The sequence below is a fragment of the Sparus aurata genome, chromosome 15 (assembly GCF_900880675.1).
Source record: "Sparus aurata chromosome 15, fSpaAur1.1, whole genome shotgun sequence".
NCBI classification, from domain to species: Eukaryota; Metazoa; Chordata; class Actinopteri; order Spariformes; family Sparidae; genus Sparus; species Sparus aurata.
This window is the reverse complement of record NC_044201.1, coordinates 7347460-7372555: the sequence shown is the minus strand read 5'-3', so window position 1 is coordinate 7372555 and position 25096 is coordinate 7347460. Positions and strand designations below refer to the sequence as shown.

The 25096-nt window shown below is 41.5% G+C and overlaps 2 protein-coding genes across 2 annotated transcripts in view; both read left to right on the top strand.

Annotated features, from left to right (window-relative positions):
* The window catches only part of tet1 (tet methylcytosine dioxygenase 1), a 31107-nt gene extending 19446 nt beyond the window's left edge, over positions 1–11661 (top strand). Inside the window, exons 3-12 of the mRNA XM_030441708.1 lie at positions 1605–3837; positions 4319–4409; positions 5190–5283; positions 5671–5879; positions 5972–6122; positions 6407–6496; positions 6801–6938; positions 7060–7236; positions 8116–8260; positions 8384–11661. Of these exons, the coding sequence (XP_030297568.1) occupies positions 1605–3837; positions 4319–4409; positions 5190–5283; positions 5671–5879; positions 5972–6122; positions 6407–6496; positions 6801–6938; positions 7060–7236; positions 8116–8260; positions 8384–9426 (4371 nt within the window). The 3' untranslated portion in view covers positions 9427–11661. The remainder of the gene's footprint in view (positions 1–1604; positions 3838–4318; positions 4410–5189; positions 5284–5670; positions 5880–5971; positions 6123–6406; positions 6497–6800; positions 6939–7059; positions 7237–8115; positions 8261–8383) is intronic.
* Positions 11662–14978: 3317 nt separating this feature from the next.
* eif4e1c (eukaryotic translation initiation factor 4E family member 1c) lies at positions 14979–24045 on the top strand. The gene is made up of 7 exons (XM_030442655.1): positions 14979–15101; positions 16207–16292; positions 20350–20445; positions 21565–21628; positions 21836–21949; positions 22614–22753; positions 22896–24045. The coding sequence occupies exons 1-7, from the start codon at positions 15084–15086 to the stop codon at positions 23008–23010; spliced, it is 633 nt and encodes a 210-aa protein (XP_030298515.1). The 5' UTR covers positions 14979–15083; the 3' UTR covers positions 23011–24045.
* Positions 24046–25096: the final 1051 nt, after the last annotated feature.

Here is a 25096-nt window from a genome sequence, read left to right as displayed (position 1 = left end):
TGTTTAGGTTAAGGCCGCTGGCTTGTCTCCTCCATTCGTCTCTGTTCAAGCCACGATCGAACATTGTTCTGTTGTCGGTGGCCTGCCAGCTGCCCGAGTGGTACTTTGAATGTGCAACTTTGTACAGAGCTGAGAAAGAAACAAGATGCCTCACTCCTTTACAGCTTCCATCGTCAGCTCCAGAATAAACGATGTGTCCAGCTCATTTCAAACTTTCTAAACAAGTTTAAGGTCATCTGGATGTAGTCTGATGAGGTATTTAATCTGCTCCTTTCTATGGCTCCCGGTTTTTCCAGGACGTTTGTGATGATGAACATGAGACGGAAGGAAAAAACAGTAAAGTGATGTGAGTTTAATGGGTGTTTATGCCAGGTAAACAGTGATAAAGAAGTGGTCTCCGGCTACCCTGCAGTTGCACTGGTTCATGAGAGGGAAAATAGGATGCCTCTTACACATATTCACATATACTCACAGCTCACAGTAATGCACACACATCCTCCAGCTCCTGTGAACGAGTTTAAGATGCTTTTGTCAGCTGAGTCTTGGCACATGATGTGGTGTTGTTTCTTATCTTTGTCACGCTGCAGCGTTTTTAATAAGTCTTCCACTGCTGAGGGCTTTAGTTGGGAAAGTGATAGGGGGTTAAACCCTAAAATAAGAAGCAGCTTGTCTTGACTTCTGTTGATCGCACGCTCACACACAATGAGGAAAAATAAAAGTAGGCGTTTGCTCAGTTGCAGGAATATTGTGGGTACACTGAATTACATCAGAATCGGTTTGCTCCTTTTAATTTCACTGCAGTAGCAAATATACCGTCCTCAAAGCCTCAAAAAACTTCTGTGTCAGATTCTTTTTCCGGCTGATGGAGATATAGCTCTGATTGTCTCCACTCAAGATAGTTTATGTTATTGTGTATCCAACGTGGCTTTCAGGGGCAGTCGATATGTCAATACTGTGGACCTTTGGATGGTTGTAGCTCTGCTGGCAGTCAGAATCCACCTCAGCTGAAGGGTCAGGCAGGATAAGACCCCCTAGTAGGTTAATCACTCACTAAACAATGCACAGGGCTTTGCATGGGAGGGCTGTTCTGTTAATAATCCCACGTGCTTGCATAAACATGCATGCATGCCCAGCAACACATCCTCAAACTGAGCACGAACCCAACGTGTACATGCATGTTGCACACATGCCCTCAGTGACCCATCGGTAGTGACGCAATCCTGAACTGTGCGTGACTCTAAATGTTTACTTGTTGGCTCTCGGCTACCTGTGGGTCTGCAGCTCTCAACACACAGCAGCTCTGGCAGGAATGTAGTCCTGATTGAAGCCTCAGCTGTGAGCTAACACGGTTTAACTCTCATATTAGTTCTGTTTAGAGATCAGTTTCAGTACGATTTATAGAAAGCAGATTCTTTGTTTTCACATGGCATAATATTTTCCACAGCGTTCATCGTGGCTGCAGCAGATGCTCGTGCCATGCTGGGAAACAATCTGTTGTGCTGTGTGCCGTGACTGTTTAGAACAAGCTGAATCACTGTACATTGCCAGAGCTTGTTGAGTCACCTCTCTCCCCTTGTTTCTCCCTCTCTGTCTCTCTGTCTCAGGTGGTTCCAGAAAGTGGGTCGGTAAATGGCAAAGGCAAGGCACAGATGGATGATACCCACACGGCAGCAGAGGAGGATGAGGGGGAGGAAGGCCACATACCTCATACACAATCTCCCCACATCACCTACTCGCTCACCCACAATCTGGCCTTGGACCAAGCCGGACGACCAGCACTTGTCAAAAGAGAGCCGGGGCAGGAGCTGACCAGCATTGCACTTCACCAACATGTATGCTCTTCTGTGACTTTTCAGAATGGTTCCGCAGAGAACCTGACAAAACCTAATGGTGCTAATATGACCACTGGGTCACACTCTGATCTGAAGTCTGCATATAAAAGGACTATGATTGCATCAGAGCCTCAAAGGACTATAATCGCCGCAGTCCCTAAAGACCGGTCTGAGAATGGACCCAATGCTCCCTCAGATGACATGTCAGTCCCGCTGAAGAAGATCAAACTGGAGGAGCCATGGTTGTGGATCACTGAGCAAGCCACCACACAGCTGAGTGACGAAGAGGAGGTCTGCGAAGACCCGCTGTCCACGTTGGCGGCCGTGGTGTGTCTTTCTGTCACAGAGAGGAAGGGACTGGAGGAGAAACTTTTCAGCTCACGATCTTCCATTCTTTGCTCAATAAAAGCAGAGCCGCCTGATTTGCACTTCATCAAGAAAGAGCCTGAGGACTTAAAGAATGACTTGTGTCAGAAAAGCACTCCTGTTAACCTGCAAAGGATTCCCCAGCCTATCAAAAGTGAACCTCCTCCAAGTGTCTTGCTACCAAGCGTGCAGTCTTTGGCAGAGAAGAGAAATCTAAGTTTTGATCAGGCAATTGCTATCGAGGCCTTGACTCAACTGGCAGCTATACCTCAAAGCACCCCAGGGTCCATTAAAGCTGGAAGTAAGTGTGAACTTCCCATTTCTACTGCTGCCTCCAGTATAAATACAACCCCGCATGAAGCCAAACCCACAGCAGCCATTCGCTACAACAAAGTCTCGGTCATCAGCTCACCACTACACCAGACATCAGTCATACGCCCTCCTGTGGTCAGACAAGGGAATGTCATCACAAAGCTGTCCTTGCAGGACCACTTGGACAATGATAAGGCACCCTGCCGGAGGACAGAGCAGGGCTTTACTTCTCACGTCATCAAGTCGGAATGCACCTTTAAAGATCCCAGTGACATGAAGTTCAGTCAAGATCATGAGCGGTTGTTTGGGGAGGACAGAGATAGGGCTGTTGATAAAGTGAGGAGAAACAGAGACGAGGAGGAGGTGGCAGCTCAATTGGCAGACCTGGCCTTCATCATCCAGGCCCGGCAGAACCAGCAGTCAGAGAACAACCCTCCGAAGGGGACACCTGTGTCGGCCATCAAATATAACTACAACTCCCAGCTACCCCCCAGTCAGAAAAAGCCTCCCGTTAAAAAAGCAAAAGCTACCCCCTCCAAACCCAGGAAGAAGAAAAGTGATGGACTACCTGAGGGAATCAACTGCAGGACCCCCCTCTCAAAACGCATGCCAAATGGAGAGACGTCGCACCGGAGCAAAGGCAGGAAGATTCTCCCTCAGGGGAAATCAGGCCTTCACCACAAGAGGAACCTGTTTCTGCCTCAGGCTCAAATTGACCTGAAGAGATACATGGCTGAGGCCCAGGAGGAAAGGAGGCAACTCATCCATCAGAGTAATGTACACAATACTACAGCCCTCTTAGGGCCACAGAGTCACAACTACAGCACTCTCACGAGAATAAACCACATTCACGGTCAAGAGACCCAGCCATGGTCCCTTTCAAATGGTCCACTCCACCAACAAAGCCCCTGTAGTAATGGTCATGCTGCAGGACCAGGTCCAGAGAGTGAAAGGCATTTGTTATCTCAGGTACCGCAGCCCTGTGGTGGGCTGCAGCACGGTGCTGACCTGAACAGCGGCCCAGCTAATGCCGCCTTTCTCAGCCACACCACTGGGCACCATGGTCCGGCTAATGGCTTCTCAGGGGCTCGACAGTCCCCTCCTCCAAGCCAGCAGGGCTACTACAAGCTGGAGAGGTCGGGACCTATCACAGTCCTGTCCACAGTTAATGATGGGGATATGGGCCACTCGGCAGAGTCTACTCCATCCAAGAACAGCGTCAACAGCTTTCTGGAGTCTCCAATGAGTTTTCTAGACACCCCTACCAAGAACTTGCTCAATACACCTTCCAAAAAACTTTGTGATCTTCCATCCTGTCAATGCGTGGGTGAGTTGATGCTACCTTTTTCTTTTTCAGAAGATAAGTTAGCTACTTATATTCCATTTGTGACTAATACTGCTCAGAAATATGCTTACAGCAAACATTACAGTTCTTTGACCTCAAACTGATGCCGGTTTTCTGCTCCTCTCTCTTTAATGAAAACACACACACGCACACACACACTAGCTGTGTCCTAATTCAGGGGCCAATTCAAGCAAAAGGAGGACGCATTTCTCTGCCATATTTGGAGGAGGCTTTGGGATGCTTTGTGGAGCATTGTTGACCCTTATTATGATGTATTTGGTCTTGAAATGCGGACTTCCAAGATGATGGCCCTTGAACTGAGATCAAGCTACTTTCATTGTGTCTATTGGATTTAAATGGATTTAAGAGCATGAATGTTTATGTAAAGCCATTGTTCTCTGTGAAGGACAGTTCTACACTCAGTAAAGTGGATATGTAATAGATCTTGATATTTTTTCCACAGACCAAATCATTGAAAAGGAGGAAGGCCCTTACTATACTCACCTTGGGGCAGGACCTAGTGTTTCTGCAGTGAGGGAAATGATGGAGAACAGGTAGAGTGACTACTACCACTATGTTTACATACTGAGTCTATGTGGGTGTGTTTACTACCAAACTGAGCTGCCTCGAGCCGACGAGTCAACCACAGGCTTGGTGGAATGGGGTGGGGTTACAGCCAAAGAGTCTTTCATTAAAAGGAAGCATTGCTGAGCCAGCTCAACACGTTCACCCTCTGTCTCGGCTACACTCATGTACACATGACACACACACACACACACACACACACACACAGCGTGTTGAAACAGGAAACCTCTCGAGCGGAGACGAGGGGCCGTAAACCAAGATGACAGCCGGTTTAAAACAAGTTGAGGTCCGTCACGTCCATCTGACAGACACGCTTAACTGGAAAAAGTCATCCTGAGTTACTGAGGTTCACAAGGACAAGCATTTTGTCTATTTAATCAATACTTAATGGTGTGGATTATTGTGCTTTACATTGGTATAAACTAACCAACAACTACAGGCTATTGTACCCATAATGGTAACAGTTTTTATTAAAGGCTTTTCAAAAAATTTAAAAGTGAATTGTTTTAACACATTTACATTTCTAGCTTTACGGGTCAGACACTGAAAATGTAAATGCCTGGCCCTTCTAAAAAAAAAAACACTTGATAGGCCTGTTATAAGGACGTATAAAGGCCTTATTACATATCAGCTGATGCTTATTGCAAGACCCTTATTATAAAGTATTACCCTCTTCAGTATGGGAAGCAGTGTAATGTTTTCTAACGTGTTGTCAGTGACATGTTTCTCTTCTGTTGTGTACTTCACAGGTATGGTACCAAAGGAAATGCAGTAAGAGTGGAAGTTGTTGTTTACACTGGGAAAGAAGGAAAGAGCTCCCAGGGGTGTCCAATAGCTAAATGGGTACGTGGCTGCTGTTTGTGTTCACGGTAGTATCCTAAATGCCCTGAATACAGTGAATACAGTTTGTTTGCTGTTTGTTGAAGAGTTCTGGTGGATCCTACCATAGTTTATTTACAGGCATAGATGGAAGTCACTCCCAGATTCTTATGCTTACCACAACCACAGCAAACCCTCAGCTGCCCCCAACCATGTGACCACAACCAAAACATAATTGTTGCCAACTTCTTCCCTAAATATAGACTTTGTCAATCACAGTGTTGCAAACATCACCCAGTGGGGCCTGTAGTTTCTTGATACTAATATAAAATACTTGTTTCTGGCTTTTCCTGTGTTACATTGCTGTCGGTCATCTGTTAAAACCTGCTTGCTTTCCGTGTCATCCAACAGGTGATCCGGCGTGGCAGCGAAGAGGAGAAGCTGCTGTGTTTGGTCCGCCAGAGGCCTGGGCACTACTGTGAAAATGCCGTGTTGGTGATCCTCATCCTGGCATGGGAGGGAATCCGTCGACCAGTGGCGGACAATCTGTACCAGGAACTCACACGTTCCCTCTTTAAATATGGCTCCCCCACCAGCCGCCGTTGCGCCCTCAATGAAGAGTGAGTACTTCTTTATTTTTTTTTTAAATGACACTACTTCTACCCAACGTTATACGTTTATTTAACTTCCTCTCTCCGCTCCATCTCCACAGTCGTACCTGTGCATGCCAGGGTTTGGACCCAGACACCTGCGGAGCTTCGTTTTCTTTCGGCTGCTCCTGGAGTATGTACTTCAATGGCTGTAAGTTTGCTCGCAGCAAAGTGCCCCGCAAGTTCCGCCTGCTTGGAGACTACCGGGAGGAGGTGAGGGAGTCATCAGCTTCGACAAATCCTAGAAGAAATCATCTACTACAGTCTCTCCTATTTGTTCCTGTTGTTGTAGTGATTGGAGAATATATAGAATATTTAGCACATGATCAATGTTGTATCTAAGTTCTGTTGCTTCTCTGTATTTTATCTGCAATAAAGGACAGACTGATCAAATCTTTGCCAGACGTTTGCCTCCTAGTGGCATATTTTGGATATGACAATCACACCTGTAGGCAGACCACATTTTTTAAAACCAGCTCTGAAATGTGTTCCGTTAGGAGGAGAAGATAGAGAGCCACCTTCAGAGTCTCGCCACTGACCTTGCACCGCTCTACAAAAGACTGGCTCCTGAGGCCTTCCAGAACCAGGTATGAAACGTCAAACAGCGGCCACACTTGCCCCTGTTAGGCAAGTGTTAATGGGATTCAGATAAAATTGATTTTAAGTTTCTTTTCTTTGTTGTTAAAGTACCACATTGCATCATTGACCTCCTACAGATTCTGCAGACTCTCGCAGGCTTTTTTTTAGTTCACACGCCCAGATGCTCTAACCGCCTCCATGTGGATATGAGAATGTTCACTTCGCTAACAACTTTTACAGGAAAACATACTTTTACTTTTACTCTTTGCCGTCTTAAACTCGTCTCCTGTCTTGTCCTTTAACCTCCCATAGGTGGAAAATGAGGAGGCGGGGGGTGACTGCCGGCTGGGCTCGAGGGAGGGACGTCCTTTTTCTGGGGTCACAGCCTGTGTGGATTTCTGTGCCCACGCTCACAAGGACACTCACAACATGAATAACGGCAGCACTGTGGTAAGGCACCCCCCAAGCTATTTTAAAGATCACTGGATTGAGTTCAGTCCATTGATGTATTGATTAAGTATGGCCTACTGTTTGGCTGAACAACTTGCCTTTTGTCTGTGTCCATTTTCAGGTTTGCACTTTAACAAAGGAAGATAACCGTGCAGTGCGTAACATACCAGAAGACGAGCAGCTCCATGTTCTGCCACTCTACAGGATCTCTGACAGGGATGAGTTCGGTAAGGCTGAGGGCCAGTGGGCCAAGATCCGGAGTGGTGCGCTGCAGGTTCTGTCCTCCTTTCCGCGAGAGGTGAGTGAACAGGAAAACAGCTTTTGTTGCTTTAGGTATTTCCGTCGTTTTAGCTTACTTCTTGTCCCTTCTGCGGTTAGTGATCCCTTCTCTCCACTCTTTATCACCACACTTGCACAACTCAGCAACTCTCTTTTAGCTTGTTTGGTAGTATAACAGGCTGGACACACTGGATGTGTGTGCAGCGTTGCTGCATGGCGTTACTTCTTACTTTGCATTTCAATATTCATGTAAACAGGTTAGACCATTCACACTGGAAGCAGGAGTCAATGTTGCTGCATCACATCATCTAGAGATTGGGACTCTTTTGCTGTGTCACATGAGTAGCAACAATAGACCTGAAAACAACCTGGAGACAGTTACATTGACATCATACTAGCGGTTCACCACAGTTTTAATGTCTGTATCTGTAGAGTATGTCACGGACATGAAGATAATAGGGCAGTTTTTTTTCCTGCGCACTTCCTTATCCCTTATTTCTCTCCCTTACGCCATCTCTTTGCCCCTCCCTCTTTCTTGCACTTTCAGCGAGGGTAAAGGAAAATCGTGCCATCATAATTATTGATTATTATCAAAGGTAAACTCCATGTAAACAAATAGGGCAGACAGGAGCCCCGCTGCAGCAGCAACACTGCATATGTGAACACAGACACATGTGAGCAACGGCAGCTCATCAACTCAGCCACCACGCACTAAAAAAGCATCCTGTGTGGCCAGGCCGTAAGCTGGCACCAAGAGTTGGCTTTCCCTGTTCGCCATTGCTGGTGTAGGTACCAGAACAGGAGGATCCTGCTCTCTGCCTGTTTCCCGAGCACACAGAACTGCCTAATGTCAAACAAATATATTATAAATGGCTGATTTTTTTATTTTATTTATCAGGTGCGTCTCCTAGCTGAGCCAGTAAAATCAGCCCGTAAAATAAGACAAGAGGCTCGCCAAAAGGCTCAGGCTGAGAAACTGGAGAAAAAGCTCGGACTGACTTCTCTCACCCCTGGGAAAGTGAAAAGTGAAACCCCCAACAAAGGTAATAAATCCAAGTCTCTGGTAATGTTATTAAAGTGTTTTAATATGAAATGTGTTAAGGTCAAAATGTATTATTGTTATTTGACTATTACGTCAGTGTTTACATTTTCTTTATCCAAAACAGACCCTCAGGGCTACTACAGCTCACAGAGACTACCGCCCAGACCTGCCAGCGTTGGAAGGTTCCCACCAGAAAGGACTCAACCCAGCACTTACAGCCAGAGCACCAGCAGCTACCCCACTCTGGGTCAGGGGGAGGTAATCTCCCCCAGCCACCATGGCCTGCCCGGCATCCAGTTTGAACACAATGGTTCAGCTCTTAATTATAGGACAACAAGTGATGCCATGAATGGTTACGCTCCTTCATCTGGCGACCAGAGTGTGACATCAGAACGTATACCTCCACTTAATACTCTTAGGGACTACCCCCGGACTTTTAAAACTGAGCCCAACGAGGTGCACTGCTCTCCTCTGCGCAGACCCTCCCCCAGTGGGAGTGCTCCTCCTCCCTCCTCCTTCTCCCCCAGACCTACCTCTGAGGGCCTCTTCAGCAGGCTCAATGGACTCCACAGGGCTGCCGGAGATGTTGCAGCTGAGGTCAGGGGTCATGGCCTCCATCTGCCCTCACCTCTCCCTCTTCCTCCACAAACTCTCCCGCTCGAACCAGAAGAAGTGAAGCAGGAAGAGGTCTGGTCAGACAGCGAGCACAACTTCCTGGACCACAACATAGGCGGAGTTGCCGTGGCACCGTCACACGGCTCCATCCTGATAGAGTGTGCACGGCGGGAGCTCCACGCCACCACCCCTATCCTCAGGCCAAACCGCAGCCACCCCACCCGCATCTCCCTGGTCTTCTACCAGCACAAGTCTCTGAATGAACCAGGCCACGGGATGGCTATGTGGGACGCCAAAATGGCCAAGAGGGAGCGTGAAAGGGAGGAGGAGGCTGAGAGATTACGGATGGAGGACAGCCTGAGCAACAGTGTGGGAAAGAATGGAGCTGGAGGTGTGGAGCTGCAGGAGGGAGCAGAGGAGGAGGCACAGGAGGCAAGGAGGGCCATGAATGTTCCCACACGTCAGGCATGGACTCTGCCGAGGGACGGCGTCATCACCGTGTCCCCTTACGCTCTTACCCAAGTGACAGGCCCTTACAATCGCTGGACTTAGTCAACATGTTTTACACACACACACACACACACACACACACACATACACACACAACTCCTACACCCTGTGCTTCTGCCTTACCTCAATCAACTTCAAACTGCTACTCTCATTTTTACGTCATTTTCATTGTGCTTTTTTCTAATATCCGTTTGTTCACTTTGTCCTTCCTCATCTCTGCCTTCAAAGCGATGAGGAAGGGCAAAGTTTGTTGGCTTTTTAACTGTGAGTTTCTGTGTAGTTTTTTTTGTAAAGAGATGGTGCTTTGAAGCATTTTAAAGACGTTTTTAAACTGGTTTTATATACATGATTAAGAACGAAAAAAGATGTGATTATTTATTCTGATCATAACGATTTCTATTTAATTCCTGGTGTAAGCCTGTTTACTGCAAGATTTCTATGATAACCTGCATTATGTGTCGAGGCTCAGATTTTATGTTGTACAGTAGGACTATGCTCTTTATTTTTCGGCCAACGGTTCTCTTTTCACAAGATAAATCTCGTTGGCTTTTACATCGGTGCCATTCTCACTGTAACCTTTCTTTTAAAAAACTTGTCACATGTAGAAAACAAGACTAATATTGTGCATATATTTACTACAGATTGTCACATGTAGCATCGTGCTTTTCCTTCTGCTGCCTCTGACTTCAGCCGGCAGGCGAGGAAAGAAACGTACGTCTTTGGTTTGTTGTTTTTTTGTTTATTTTCTCTCTACGTCTGGATGGTTTGTCTTTTATTCACAAATAATGTTTGGCATATAAAGAAGCACTTTTTTTTTGTTTTCCTAAACCTAACTTGAAAAAGGTCCCAAACCATAGGCCTGAATATGTATGTACAGATAGAGATATATATGACAGCTTAGCATGAACCCAGTTTTATTTTTACAGTATTTTCTGCATTTATTTGATTGAAAATGGCATACATATCTAAAGAAATTCAAAGCTTGGCATAATGAGGAAACGTGAAATGCTGCAACAAGGAAGTGCTTATCATTATTGGCACTTACATTCACCTTCTAGAAAAGGAATTAAAAAATCTTTCAAAGGGCACAAGTGTGATCATAGGAATCGAAAACCTTACTGTACATTCAATGGTGCTAATGAGATCTCTGTGGTTTTTCACAGAAATCACAGAGTGTCAGAATTGAGTACAAAACTGTGTTAGCCAATGCTGACTAATCAAACAATTTCTTCGTCTGCCTCCTCTTCGCTCTTGTTGGAAAACCACTCAAACATCAGATCCCACTCAGACGATTGCCTAAGACGATTTTGTGTGCTTGACCCATGTGAAGACTTTGTTTACAGATAGCTTTTTTTTTTTTTTACAGTGTCTGAATAGTGGGGTTGGTGTCAACTCCTGGTGAATCAGGATTAGTATTTTCTACTACCCATGAAAGAGAAGCTCTTCATTTTAAGAACTCATTGATGACGTTTCAGCACAACCAACACAGACCTTTCACTGCTATCACACTAACACTGGTGGTGTCACGTTTCCTGCGGGAAACATTTTGAATTTTTACACACTTGGACTTCTTTTTGGTGCTAATGGGAAAAGATGTCAAGTTTCCAAACATGGTTTTATACTGAACAGTGATGGCATGGTGCTTTTTGGAAACTCGGCACACACTGATCTGGTATGTGATTCAGTACCAAGGTAGTTTCGTCATTTCTCTGGATGATAACTGTCTGACAACAGACTGAGATGCATTACTATCCCACCATTGACTATGAGTACCAGTAAAAAAAAAAAAGAAAAGCAAATTATTGTGCAGATCTAGGGTTCAAACGTCTTCCATAGAGAACCAAACTCTCAGAATCACAACATACACACAGGATTAAATGAATGTAAACAGTTTTTAAATAGATTGATTTATAAAGGACATTTTAGACTTGTAACTTCTCTTTTGATTTACTGTGGGGACGTTCTCAGTCCACATTGAAAGTCTTTGTATCAATGAGGAACTAACAACTAGCACCAGCATTCAAAAATATGAAAAAAAAAAAAACTTTTAATAGTAGAAAATGTGTAAATATGTATGTGAACCATATTGTTTTTACTGTACTGTTAATGGTGTTTAGACAATGGATGATCTTGCTTATTTTGAAACTGAATTACTGTACGTTGCTGAAAGTATATCCAGTTTAGACTTGAGAAGAGACTAAATTTAGCATTCCTTTTATGGATGGCTGATCTCTTTCGGGATTGTGAAATAAAGTCATATTTATATTTTGGACCTGATCACGATTTGCTCTGTCCTGATTTGTTGTGTGTGTGGGTGGTGGGTACACATGTGCTATGAGTCGTACGCATTGCATTTATTGTGTGGCAGCTGGCATCATGTTATTTTTATAAACATGACATAGGCTGATCTGTTTTTAACAAGCCAAACAGAACAGATTCCACGTGTTACTTTTTAGTCTAAGCCAAAACACACTCTTTTTTTTCTCCTCCTGAATTTCCCACACGAGCATACTGTATGACTGTATGACTCACTGCTGAGGAATTTCAGTTTAGTCATCTGGACTTTGTCCTCTTAACGTTTGGGGATGACTCACTTCTTGTTTTTGTACAATTTGTTTCCAAAACTGGTAACATGATGTGTTTCTTTTTTCTCCTCTCCCAAAAGCCATAAGAAAATCATTTGCTTCTGACTCGGTCGGGAGATGACTGAATTAATGACGTCAACAAACACAAGAGAGCTTCAGAAGTTTTGTCAAATCTAAAAAAAATGTCATCATAATTACTGTTTATGCCGGCATACTGAGAAAAAGGAATTAGAAGTCAAACCAACATGCTGAATTAAATCAGAAACAACAGCACCCAGGCCTTTTGCATTGATCTTCTTCTGTATCTGTAAAGTCTACTCAGCCAGAGTCCCTGCAAGGTTGAACATTTGGACATTGGAGAAACAAATAAATCCTTGAGAGGACTCAGGAAATTAAGAATCATCTGTAAAATGTCACAGAAAACTGATTTTCGAAGTTTTGGACATTAGATAGAAAGATAAGCTTTATTTTCAGACTCAAAGTCCATACAAAAAATAAAAGCAAGACACACAGTACAAATGGATTATTAGAGGTGCTGATCACATTGATTCATCCTCGTGGCTCTTGACAACCTTTCGACCCCTTTTAAAATTGCAGCAAGAGTGGTGATTTTGCTCACACCGCAGGCCACATGTGACCATGTGCCTGGTTAGAGTAAGAAGTCAGTAATTGAGCTTCTGCGGTCATTACACAAAAGGGCTTTATACCTTCATACCAGTCTTGATTTTTTACTTTCAACCAGGCTGCAATTAGACTCTACTGTCTGTCAAGACCGACAGCTCAGGCTTCCCTCCAACATGCCTCTCTTGCACAAACAAACACAGTGCTCCTTATATTTAAATGCTTTGGTGTCCTTTCCAGGGATTGACTCATTGATTGGGAGATTACAAACCAAGTCGAGCTTGTTGGAAACTTGGACATTGCTACAAACGCTGTCTAACAAAGCTGTCACAGTTCCCATTTTCATCCCTTAATCAAATCTGTCAAGCTCAAATTCATGATACTGAGATATTTGGAAGGGAGCACTTCAAGTGTCACGGTGACGTACGAGTCCAACTAGTAGCGGCAATGGTCATCAGCAAACACTGTGAGGGCACAGCTGTTGAATTAACGTTTGGACCTCCGTGCAGTTGGACTGAACACCGAGCAAAAATGAAGAAAGAGGAACATGAGAGCATGTTGACACTAATCTAAGGTCCATTAATCCTGCTCAGGTGAGATGTCGAGTGTTTTTAAGTCCTGTATGGTAGGGGTGGGCGGATCGATCCAAATATCGATAGTATTGATACCAAGGTGAGTATTGGTACCGGATTGATACCAGCATGATGAGATCAATATTTTTGTTGTAGTTTCTCTTCTATAAATTCAGCAAATCGCTTGCATTTCTCCACAGAGTTTGTGTGAGCGCAGCGTCTCTCTCAGTCCTTAAAGTGCAGCGCTCCTCTCCACCTCTGTCACTCCGCTCACTCAGGTTCACTGTAACTGTAACTCAAAAATATATGTTTATATTAAGATATATAACCTACCTCAAGAATATAATAACCCTTTTGTGTATCTGTTGAAGGAACATTAGTATTCCTATTTAGGCTACATGCAGATAGGTTACAGATTTAATTATGTTAAATATAATTTTCTTATTTGGCTAAAATCTTTGTCCTGTGTTTATCGTTATTATAATCATGGTCAACTAATTAAAGGCAAAAGTACAAAATCATTAATTGATCAGGAATTTTCAAGTAAAAAGTATCAGTATCGGTATCAGTATCGGCAATACTGGCCCTGAATTTACTTGGTATCGGATCGATACCAAAATTTGCAGTATCGCCCACCCCTACTGTATGGACTAGTTACTTAACCACCAGTGGTAAAACACATATTTCGGTCTTTTTACTAAAGTTTTAAGTTTTTACCAAAATATTTTTTGTAAAAAAACATTACCACACTATGAAATTGCTGTGTTACAAGAATTGCAATCAAAATTCTACTTGGGTCAGTACACTACATAAGTATTACCAGCACACTAACAGCACTCATTATGCTAAATAGCCCCTGTCAGTGATTATTTACTGAGCTCCAAAGGTGCAGGAAGTTCATATTTTTTTTCAATCTCATTGACCTAAGTTAATCGTTTGTGTGCTCAAATTACTATCTCGTGCATCAAGATGAAAACAATGTAACAATCTTGTAACCCCAGGAGTGTTGGTCTACTCATAGCTCTGCATCCTAAGGAAGGGGTAAAAAGAGAATCCAATCCCCACAAGAATCAACAAGTTATTCCATTATAAATAAAAACAGATAGGCAGACCGCCAGAGGCTCACAGGCTTCTGTTTTTATAATGTAGGTAACACAGAAAAGGGGTAGGCCTAGTATTTGTCTCTTTTCTCTGACATAACGTCATCCCACAGGGGATGCTTTCATCGAAGGGATTATAGTTTGAGTCATGTTTGTGGAATGCGATAGCTCCCTTTAATACCTACAGTATATTGTAAAAAAGGATTTGTGCGTCAATGTGATGCCTTGATTCTTTGGGTATTTAAAATTTCACAAATTGTAAATTCCATTTCACAATATAATTTCAAAACAATTTATCATATCATGGAAACATTGTGAAATTATATTCACCTCATCATGAAGAGGATTTTATCCATATCAAACAATACCTTGTTCTAATCACCTTCATTGATAGGTGCAGTAAGGATGCTCAAATATAGACAGGATGGTGTTTAAACCCATAGAAACTGGACAGCCTGTATTTGGGAATATTTTAATGAAGTAAAGTAGGGACTGGATTTGTACAGGCCCAGCACTTATACTATCAGAGAAGAATCAGGAATCCATGATGTCTTGTGTGATTAATTTAATTTCCAGTACTATTTTTTACTATTTTTCCAGAACTAAAATATTTTGAATTATACCTGTATAAACACTAGTAGACTGTTGTTTCTGTTTTCACTTGATCAGACACAGCACTATAAAGCATCACGAACATCAAAAATACCCCTTTGGTTTGAAATCACCCACCTCTAACTGGACCTAGGCGGCTTCCGTAGGAGTGTGAGTGGTTGGAGTGTGACGCAGAAGCGCTGAACGGGCAGAACATTTCTACTGTCAAGATGGCGACATCGGAGCCGGTAAGAGAGACAAGAGATAGCCGAAAAATTCGACTAATGTGCTCGGAAATAGTCGCTACATCTTTACTTTATGTGCCGACTTTATTGCACAGTCTCGCTTGCTTGAAACGACATCCGTTATTTTTGGGAAATGGATGTGTTTGAGCTGGCAGATGTGTCAGTTCGCGTGGATCACAGTTAGCGTTAGCATGCACAGCAATGTGATGGATAAGGCAGTGCCTGACTTTGTTGGCAGGGAGGGGACTCACTGGCTGGACGTCGTTCATTCAAACTCCAATCCTTGAATTGTTTTAATCTACTTTGATATTAGAGTCGGCACCTTTTGGTGATTTTAAATCAACTATCGATACATTTAAATCCTCACAGTACGATATTATTGGTTATTTTTGGGACAATCCGGACACGTGTGTATCTAGCTCGTAGCTAGCCTCGCACGTCTGCTAAAACTAATGCTAGCGATGGTAACTCACACAGCTGTAACGTTAGCTCATATTTTACCAATCAGTCTATCTTGTATGTGATTTGACCAACCTAAAGCTAGCAGTTTTCTGTTAGCTGTTGCGAAAAACAGTATAAAATGTTGATGTTGTAGAGCTGGATGCTGCTGTCTAATATTTAAGTTAATAGCCTGCTAGATAAAATGGCTAACGTTACTTACATTTTCATAGTGTGACAGCTTATATGTTTGTTGGTTTTTCCATGCGTTATTTACTACTATATGTTATGGCAGTGATCCTTTTTTTAAAAAAATCATTGGGTGAAATATGAATAGAACGGCCTATCAGATGGGTAATATTAGTTACAGTGCATTTTGAATTGCTGGACCCCATGTCACCAAATTCTCTGTCTTGCAATGAAGGTTTTAAGGTCAGAGGTTGGCCTCATTTAAACTGCTTTTTGTCACAGCTGTGGCCAGACTCAGCCTCGTACCACAGGATGGTAAAATATAAATATATCTCCTACCTCATAGCTGTGCAAACTTCTTGCATGATGCCGATCAATGGACAGATAGGGATCCAGCCGATGTAGATATTCAGAATGAGATCTTTTGCATTTTGCATGCTGAGATGGTAACTAATGTGTAGTTGTGCGTCTCTCTCTGCAGAAAGCAGCTGAAACTGAAGATCAACCGACCGACAGCCAAGTCGTTGCAAATCCTGAGCAGTACATCAAGCACCCCTTGCAAAACAGGTGAGAATAAAACAGCTGCTGCGTTTGGAAATTGGAAATGTGCTCCTGCTTACATACACTGCAGTATTCTGGCATTAGTGCAGATACAGATAACACCAGTTTAAATATTGAATTTGACAAGTAAATGGCATTTATAATAAGCAAGACATTAACATGATTGACCAAGATTTAATGGCATTTTGCAATGAATACCACCATCTATCTCCTTTGGAAATATTGCTCTACTGCTGCTAAAAAGGCTTAAGAATGTGTCCAAACATGACAGAAATAACTGAGGCAAATTATTAGAAGAAAATAATTGATGAGGAGGGCCCCTCAGTTGACAATAGTCTATGTTCTGTAACAAATGAAAGGAATTATGACTGAAGATTAATATAGTAACCCCTTTAGAATAAAGTCAATAGTCAGTGTTAACATCTTTATTTCACATCTGACCATTCAATAAAAAGAGGTTGCATACATGCTTTTTTACACTGAAGAGCATGTTTCATCTTTGTCTCATACGGGGAAGGTCGTCCCTTTGAATTTTTTTGCCCGACCGAAGATCATTTAATTAATTTACCGTCCTTAAAATTATGCTACCGCCCTGGAATTTTAACTTCAAGTGCTTAGACTTACTCCTTACACTGTTTGCATGAGGGTAAATATAATTGTCATACTTCCCGAGGGTTAGGGGTTAGGGTTCAAATCAGTTTGGTGACAACTGGTGGATATTTGTGCTTTGTTGAAGTGTGCCCTTTCAAAGAAAATAGTCAAGAATATCATGTAAATAATTTACAGATAAATGTTATTGAATTGTTAGATGTAAACTGAGAGCAGCAGATAAAGTTTTCTGCTTCCTACTCTGCACGCCACTGTTGCAGTTATTGTTCACTATTGTTCTTTTAGCACTGTTATCACAGTTCTGTGGTGGTGACGACCTATTCAGGAGCATTGTACAGTCGGTTTAGGAAACGCTGAATAGTTCACTTAGTAACTCACTTCTAGGCCATTCTGCTTGTTCAGCCCAGCCTCAGAGGTCAAGGTTGTCCACATTATCCTGCCATTCTGGTGCTCAGATTTGATTTAAAAAAATATGATTAAACTAATAATTGTGATGCTGCCACTGTAACACCATTAATGACGGACATCGCATGTAAAGGCCAAGGTGTTGGTGCTTCTGTCTTGCTTCACAGCTGTTTAGGGAAGTCCTGGCTTGGTGAATTAATTGGGATTTTGTAACACTGGTGTGTTATGAAATATTTTCAAAGACATGCTCGGTTTTCAGTTTATTAATGGTGTCGAGTTGAAACACTTGTGTGTATGATGCCATACAGTTCTCCAGTACAACAGACCACATCCTCCAAAATGATCATACAGTTAAAACAGCTTTCTCATTTAAACAGTTTGGACGAAAACGGAACGTTATTTTCTTCATCAGAGTTGGTTAGTAACTCTTAGATAATCAGATTACAAAATAACCAAGAGGTTACTCCCCAAGCACATTTAAAGTGAGATGTAATTGGATAATAATTACCCTGTAAAGAATAATTGATTATATTTTGATTGCATCTTTTACAAATGGAATTTTCTTTCCAGTATACACATAACATTTGTGATAAAGATACGTGTGTAATGGTGGCAGGATGTGTTACATTTAAAGGTGCTATTTGTAAGAAAAGTCTCATTCCCAACACAAAATCATAGTTGTCCAGATTGTCATCAAACCAGAGTAAACTCCACAGTGAATTAAATAATTATGAATCACCCCAAGAATATATATTTTTAAAATATTTTTACATTGCCGAATATCAGTCACCATATACATCAACAATATGTCTGTGAAAGGGCAATATCGCCTCACAGATATATTGGTCAGGCTCAATTGTAGAATACACCCAGTATACCTGTAGTCTGTACCAGTAGTAATTTTGTAAGCATCCATATTTGGATCATGCATAATGCGTTTTATTTGCATTAAAAAAAGTTTTGAAATGTTTAAGAAAAGATTATGAGCCAGCATTCATTTTTGTTGTATAAGGTGCAAGATTTTTAATGTTTGATTTGAAAATAACCCAAAAGTATTCCGATTAGATTACATTTTGTTTAATCTATTGGATTATGTTATTGCAAAAATGCCATATCGTTTGTTTTCAATAACTGTAGGACCAAGTAATCTAACCTGAACTTGGTTAGACACACTAGTTTTAGCTAGTTGGACACAATAAACCGTGTCCTTAGTTGATATTGTAATATAATACAACATACACACTCGGCTGAAAATTCTACTCTGCAGCAGAATGACTGAATTGGATACAATAAGATTAAGCATTGAATGAGAAGCACTTCAGTGATCTGAGCCAGTACAAACGTAGATGTATTTAGTTGCCTGTTGTGATGTTAATAATATGGGATAATGAACCTGCAGAGACTTGAAACTTTCTTGACACAGGCAACGCAATGGTATTAATATCACGCCTGCTTTCATTTCTGTCAAGACTTGGTGAAGGTGAGGTACAGATGGATTAGAACAGGCTGCACATCTCTATTACCCAACTGTAACAGAAGCAGGCACGATGATCACCTTTGAGTTTCAAGTCATGCAACATAATTTTCATATGGTTCCGAAATAAAGGGAAACGACAGCTGCCGAAAGGTTGATGAAACAAATTCAGTTTCTGAAAACGCTTGGAGAGTTTTCTGTTAGTGTACAGTCTAGCAAAAGGGCTAAAAATGTAAAAACTCCAATGTCCTTCATACAACTGCTCTCCTGATTTTTTTTTTTTCTAGACATGACTTTTACGATCAATAAAATCACTGTAAAAGTTAGTCTTTAAGAAGACAATACAGTCAGCATAATTACTTCAAATTATTGTTATATATTGGCATATATAGACAGATATTTTAGTTATGATGATTATAAAGACAACACTGAACCCACTTGAGTCCAGCCCAAGATATTATGATTACACTTATGTAAAACCCTCCCTCCATCCCTGCATAGTCATATCCTATAGGTCTAAATTTACCCCCTTTCCTTTTACAGTCTTGTCCAATAGGACTGCTGATATATTTGAAACATAATGCTAATAGTTTAAAGGCTATAGATCAGGATATTGAAATTGCACTAAGTGCCAAATTCTTTTAGTCATTAGAAATAGTCCTCATACCACATTCAGTAAATGTTGCAGCCACTACAAACATACATTGACTGCCTCTTTGAGCCGCTCTTAAGTCTCTCTCATTAGTGCTTCCTGTGTTTCCAAACCTGCAGTTAGCCAAGATAGCTACACCTGTGTTTGGCAATACTCTACCACCCACGCCTGAGGAAACGGGTTAGCTGGATTAGGATTTTCAAGTCTTAATGACCTGGTCCATGTCATATCAGACAGAATTTAGTGACTTCTAAGGAGCATGGCCCTTGATAAATCCATCATCAACTTGACCTACTGTCTGCTGTAAACAAACTGTGTCCTCAGCTGACACGCCTGTGCGCCGTCACTCCACCAGTGTTGTGTAATAATCGGTGGAATTTCCACATGGTGCGAGTACAGTTTCATCCTCATGTGCTTTGTTTATTGTGTTTACACCTATGTTTATGACATATGGGTGGGGTTTGTTGGTTAGTAACTGTTGTAGTTGGGGCACAGGGTTCAGCCGACGTCCTCTCGCTGCCCTCAGCCCTCCCCTGCTCGCCCTCCTGGGAACAGATGGAAGAATAACAGCACCCATCATTAACAAAGGCTGCGTTTGTAGTGCTGATGATGGCCGGCGTACTCTGTACTTTGCATTGATATGCATGCCTTTGTAACAAGCTGTGGTGTTCTATTGTGAAATGGGGAGCATATCTATGTTATTAAGACTGGGGCTTAAGGGTATTTTGTGTTTCATACAATAGCACTTACAGTGAATGCCTTTATAGACATTTCCTCATTCTACTGAGACTTATCAGAAATATTTTTGCCATTTTCTATTAAAAAAATAATTGTAAGCCTTTGTCAGTCTACGGAAGTCATGTCTCCACAGTCCTATGAATACAGTGTTTTATTTATTGTCTTTTCTACTCTCTCTCTCTCAGATGGGCCCTGTGGTATTTCAAAAACGACAAGAGCAAAAGCTGGACAGAGAACCTGCGTCTCATCTCCAAGTTTGACACAGTGGAGGACTTTTGGGCGTAAGTGTTCTCAGCTAATCCTGTAATGTAATTATGATTTGTGACCGTATAAGGAGTTTAAGTAGAGCGATTCAAATAATGACAAAGAGTGGTATTTAGACGTACCGGTTGTGAAGTTCTAGGCCGATTGCTGATGTTTAAAAACAAATAATTTGACCGGTTGCCCACACCAATGTTTTCTGTTGTTATTTGTCTTGGTTGTTATTATTCCCCATTTTGTGTCGGGCAAACAACGAATCTTCATATCAGGACATTTTCTTTAAAGTCATTCAGCCCTTCAGTACACAGTGTTTAAAGGATGGCAAAGATGATCATACAAATGTATGAGCTGACCATTAATATAACCGTCTTTCACTTAAAAACGTTTATTTTTCCCAAAAAGTAAATGCATCAAAAGCATTTTTAGCCTGTTATACATGCCTTACAATCTGATGGCAGCCACAAGCTCGTGAACGCACCAGTGCAAATTGTTGCGATACATCAGATAAAGATCGACCGTTGGTGATTGTCATCTTATTTGCTCTTAGTTGACAGGCAAATATTGACTGATGGATTGCTGTTGGTGTACAGCTATATTAAACCTACAGGGGCAAAAACTTTTTCTTTATGCTTATAATTCCCTCTGTCTCCACATTAATCATTTTATGTGCCTGCAATTCATTTTACATTGTAGGGCATTTAGCAGACGCTCTTGTCCAATATAATTTATAGATTCTTTTACATTCATACACTGATGAGAGGCTGCCATCCAAGGTGTCAGCTTTTATTAGGTGCAAGTTGGGGTTAAGTATCATACTTAGAGCTATTTGGACATGGGAGACAGGATTCAAACCAGCCACCTTTCAATTACTAGACAACCCGCTCTACCTCCTGAGCTACAGCCGCTCTATACGCGGTCTTCTCTGCATATGACGGATTATGTTGTAAGGAAAACAGTTTTGACAGAAAAATGACTGAAACAACAGCATGTACAGATTGAGCTGCCTGTGCAAAAATGGTTTCAATATAAAGGTTCTTATCAGTTTTGAATTAATGTAGAATTCTTCACTGTACCATTAATCTGAACCGTGGCAGATGAAGCTTGTTTTGTTCATGTCAACACGTCTTTGTTTCTTACAGATTATACAACCACATACAGCAACCAAGCAAACTTGGCTTTGGCTGTGATTATTGTTTATTTAAGGTAAGGCGGTTTTTTAATGTTTTATTTTTATTAATAGAATACAGTTGTTTTCCTTGTCATCCATTAGGATGTTGCAGCATGTACATTTTGAATAATTTGAGCATCAGTTAAACATTTGACTTTTGATGATAGTTCTACAGTGTCAAGACACTGTTTGAATTAGCTCATTTTTAATAATGACGTTTTTTATTTCACTTTATGTGTCAGGATGGGATCAAGCCGATGTGGGAGGACGACAGGAACAAGCTGGGGGGTCGATGGCTGATGACTCTCAATAAACAACAGAGACACAACGACCTTGACCGCTTCTGGATGGAGACGGTAAGATAGCGCTTGAAAGGGGCCCCCTGGCAGATCTCATGAGCAGTGTTTCTATCATAAGGATCCCAGTGCGTATCGACTATAGCAATCAGGGTCTAAATTACGTACTTGGGTCATTATTTTATCCCCCAGAAGGAATGCAGCATTGCATATTTCTCAATTGTGGATATTTGCAGCATTTTATTCCTGCCGCCATTTATAAAAATCTGCAGAAGCAATCACTTTGTTTTTTTATGTATTTATTTTCGTTGTGCTTCAACACATCAACTTGGAGTTACAGAAAAAACCTGCAAATGATTTAAATTAAATGTGGTATTTTCAAGTTCTGAAATTTGACAATAGACAGAGTGAAGAAACCCTGAAAAACACATACGGACAGATTGGCCATTGTTGTTATGGAGAAACACCTAGAAGTGATCATTGTTTTTCATACATCAGTGGACTAATTTGTCCACTCTTCATGGGCCTTTTAACTGTGGTGGAAACGCAGACAACAAGGAGCTGAAGCAGCATTTTAGTTCCTTGCAAAGTAGGTCCTAGGACCAAAAGCTCGTGGTGCTTCAGGTGGAAACTTGACTCTAGCAGAGCCTCTATCTTCATGTTGTGATTCATAATAAAAGGAACAATGCGACTCATACAGTGTGAAATTGTGTGTATTTTGCAGCTCTTGTGTTTAGTCGGTGAGTCGTTCGATGAGGCAAGCGAAGATGTGTGTGGAGCCGTGGTCAACGTCAGACCCAAAGGTGACAAAATAGCCATCTGGACAAGCAACTGCCAAAACAGGGACGCCATTATGACGATAGGGTAAGTTGAAAAGTCACCTTGTGGGTAGGAAATGGTGCAAAGTGAAAGATTCATAGATGTGTTATCTGTAGCCAACCACTAGATGGTGACACTGAGTTAGTGTCAGTCCTCACATAACACTGAACATCTTGTCTTTCCACAGGCAAAATTATAAAGAGCGCCTGAACATCCCCACCAAAGCCATGATCGGCTACCAGTCACACGACGACACATCCAGCAAGAGCGGATCCACCACCAAGAACATGTACTCCGTTTGAACCCCCCTCCCCCTCAAGTCGCTGTAGATTTAAACAATTACCAAACCGCATCATCACAATAATAATTTTTGAGTTGTCAACTATTGTAGTGTCTTTTCCTTTTATTAAAGACAGATTTGTTCATAGTGTGTACAGTTGGAGCTCCCCCCAACGTGAGAAATTATTAACACATAGGGAGAAAAAGGAGAAGAGTATTTGGCTCAAGATGTCAGACGTGAGCAAGAGAACACAAATGATTTACTTTTAGAGTTGAAGATTTCTGTGATTAATACCGGTGACCTCCCCTAGCTTAGCTAAGAAAGAGCTTTTTTTCAGTAATAAATGGCTTGGAGTTGAAAAAGAAAATTAACTATTCAGCCTTGTGTTTTTTTCTCATGCCGAGTTCTCACTCCTTTACAGAAAGTGTTTCTCACCTCACAGGAAAAGATGCTAGGCAACTTATTGTTTGACAGAACAAATTTTAAGGGCAATTTTAACTTGATTTATCCACAAGTGTTAAGCATGAAGTATCTACAGTATCTTTAAAGGTGTGTGAAAGCCGTGGCCGCACCCCAACATGTAGGGTTTGGATTTAAGGCCACTCGTCGTTTCAGCGATGCTGGAATTGTGGAATATTGCTTGTAGTACCTTATGAACCTTTTTTCTTCCCCTTACATTTATTTATAATGTATGCATTGCAGTTGAACTTCTTAGTTGAAAGACAACCATGAAACTTGTGTTTTTTTTTTCAAATTGTTATTTTTTTTCTTCTCTTTTTTGTTATTAAAGTTAACAATGTGGACTACTGCATATAGATGACATTTTTTACAGTGTACCATACAGTAAAGATGCTGACAGAATTAGGTGTGCTTTTCACTGTCTTCTTCCTAACACAAACTGTAGATAATGTCACACTCCTCTCTTGGTTGATGCAAAGGAAAGATGATATTCATTGTGAAATGATTTTGCTCATAATGTATCTTTATTATCTGTAATTCCAGGATGTATATTACCTTCTTTCAAGTAAAGGTTAAGTGCTTTGCATTAAAACCAGAACCTTGTTGTCTTGTTTTGTGTAAAAATGCGTGGATCCACAGTGTCTGAGGTGTAGCAGGGAATCATGGAATATAAGCCTCTAATAACTGATTTTTCTTTAATGACTAACTTGTTTGGAAATGGTAATTTATTCACACATCACTGAGCAACCTAATCATTCACTCAGCTTCCTGTTTGTGTCCAGCACATTTCTGCTGTTAGTGCCGGGCAGGTAGTGTGCTGCTGCTTGCTGTGGGCGATGAAATGAACCGAAACCTGAAACTTGACAGTTCAACTGTGAACTGAAACTCGCTCTAAAGCTCCAGAGAGTCACACATTGAGTTCTTAGTCCTCTGTAGTTTAAACTTTACTATCTGACATCGTCACATTGTTGTACATATTGTCAATTATGGCTCCTTTACAGCGCCTGTTAACTTAATTTAATTTAAGGATTTTTCTGCAAAACTTGAGTAGGGACGGTTTGATAAAAAAGATCAAGTTGATGGTGGTAAATTGTGATTATCGGAATAACCATGAAAATCTTCACATAAATGACTTCAACAGGCTGTCAAGCTTGCTGACGTACAGTCCTAGATTGGTTTCCTGATTTATTTTCAGTCGTGCCTCGCCTGTCACCATGGCAGAAGGCTCGGCTTGCACATTGTATCCAGACAGAGCACTTCCTATTTAAAGTTTTAAGTTTAAAGAATTTTTCACAAGTTATCTAAACTTTAAACAGTCTTTAACATTACATTTTAGGCAACCTCATTGCTAGATCATATAATTATATGTTTATATACATTATTACTGTATTGTAATAATATACTGTATATTAGTGTATACAGTATGCTGATCTACTATCCAAGGTTGAATAATAGTTGTCCTTCACATGTTGTAGGCTGTTACTTAGCCTTAGTATAGGCTGCTGTATATATTATGGGTTGTGTCATATTTCGCACCAGAATCAGCAACAGTAAGTTTCAGCTGTGGAGTGAAGCGTTCTCATTTGTTAGCCAACACTTCTTGGTACAAGGTATTTGGCTGAACATTTAAACCACGTATGCACTGAAAA

What these genes read in the sequence shown, in the direction of transcription:
- eif4e1c (XM_030442655.1), top strand. An exon ending in ACAGTGGAGGACTTTTGGGC is followed by an intron (nt 20,446 to 21,564) that starts GTAAGTGTTCTC and finishes TGTTTCTTACAG; the next exon opens with ATTATACAACCACATACAGC. An exon ending in GACGCCATTATGACGATAGG is followed by an intron (nt 22,754 to 22,895) that starts GTAAGTTGAAAA and finishes GTCTTTCCACAG; the next exon opens with GCAAAATTATAAAGAGCGCC.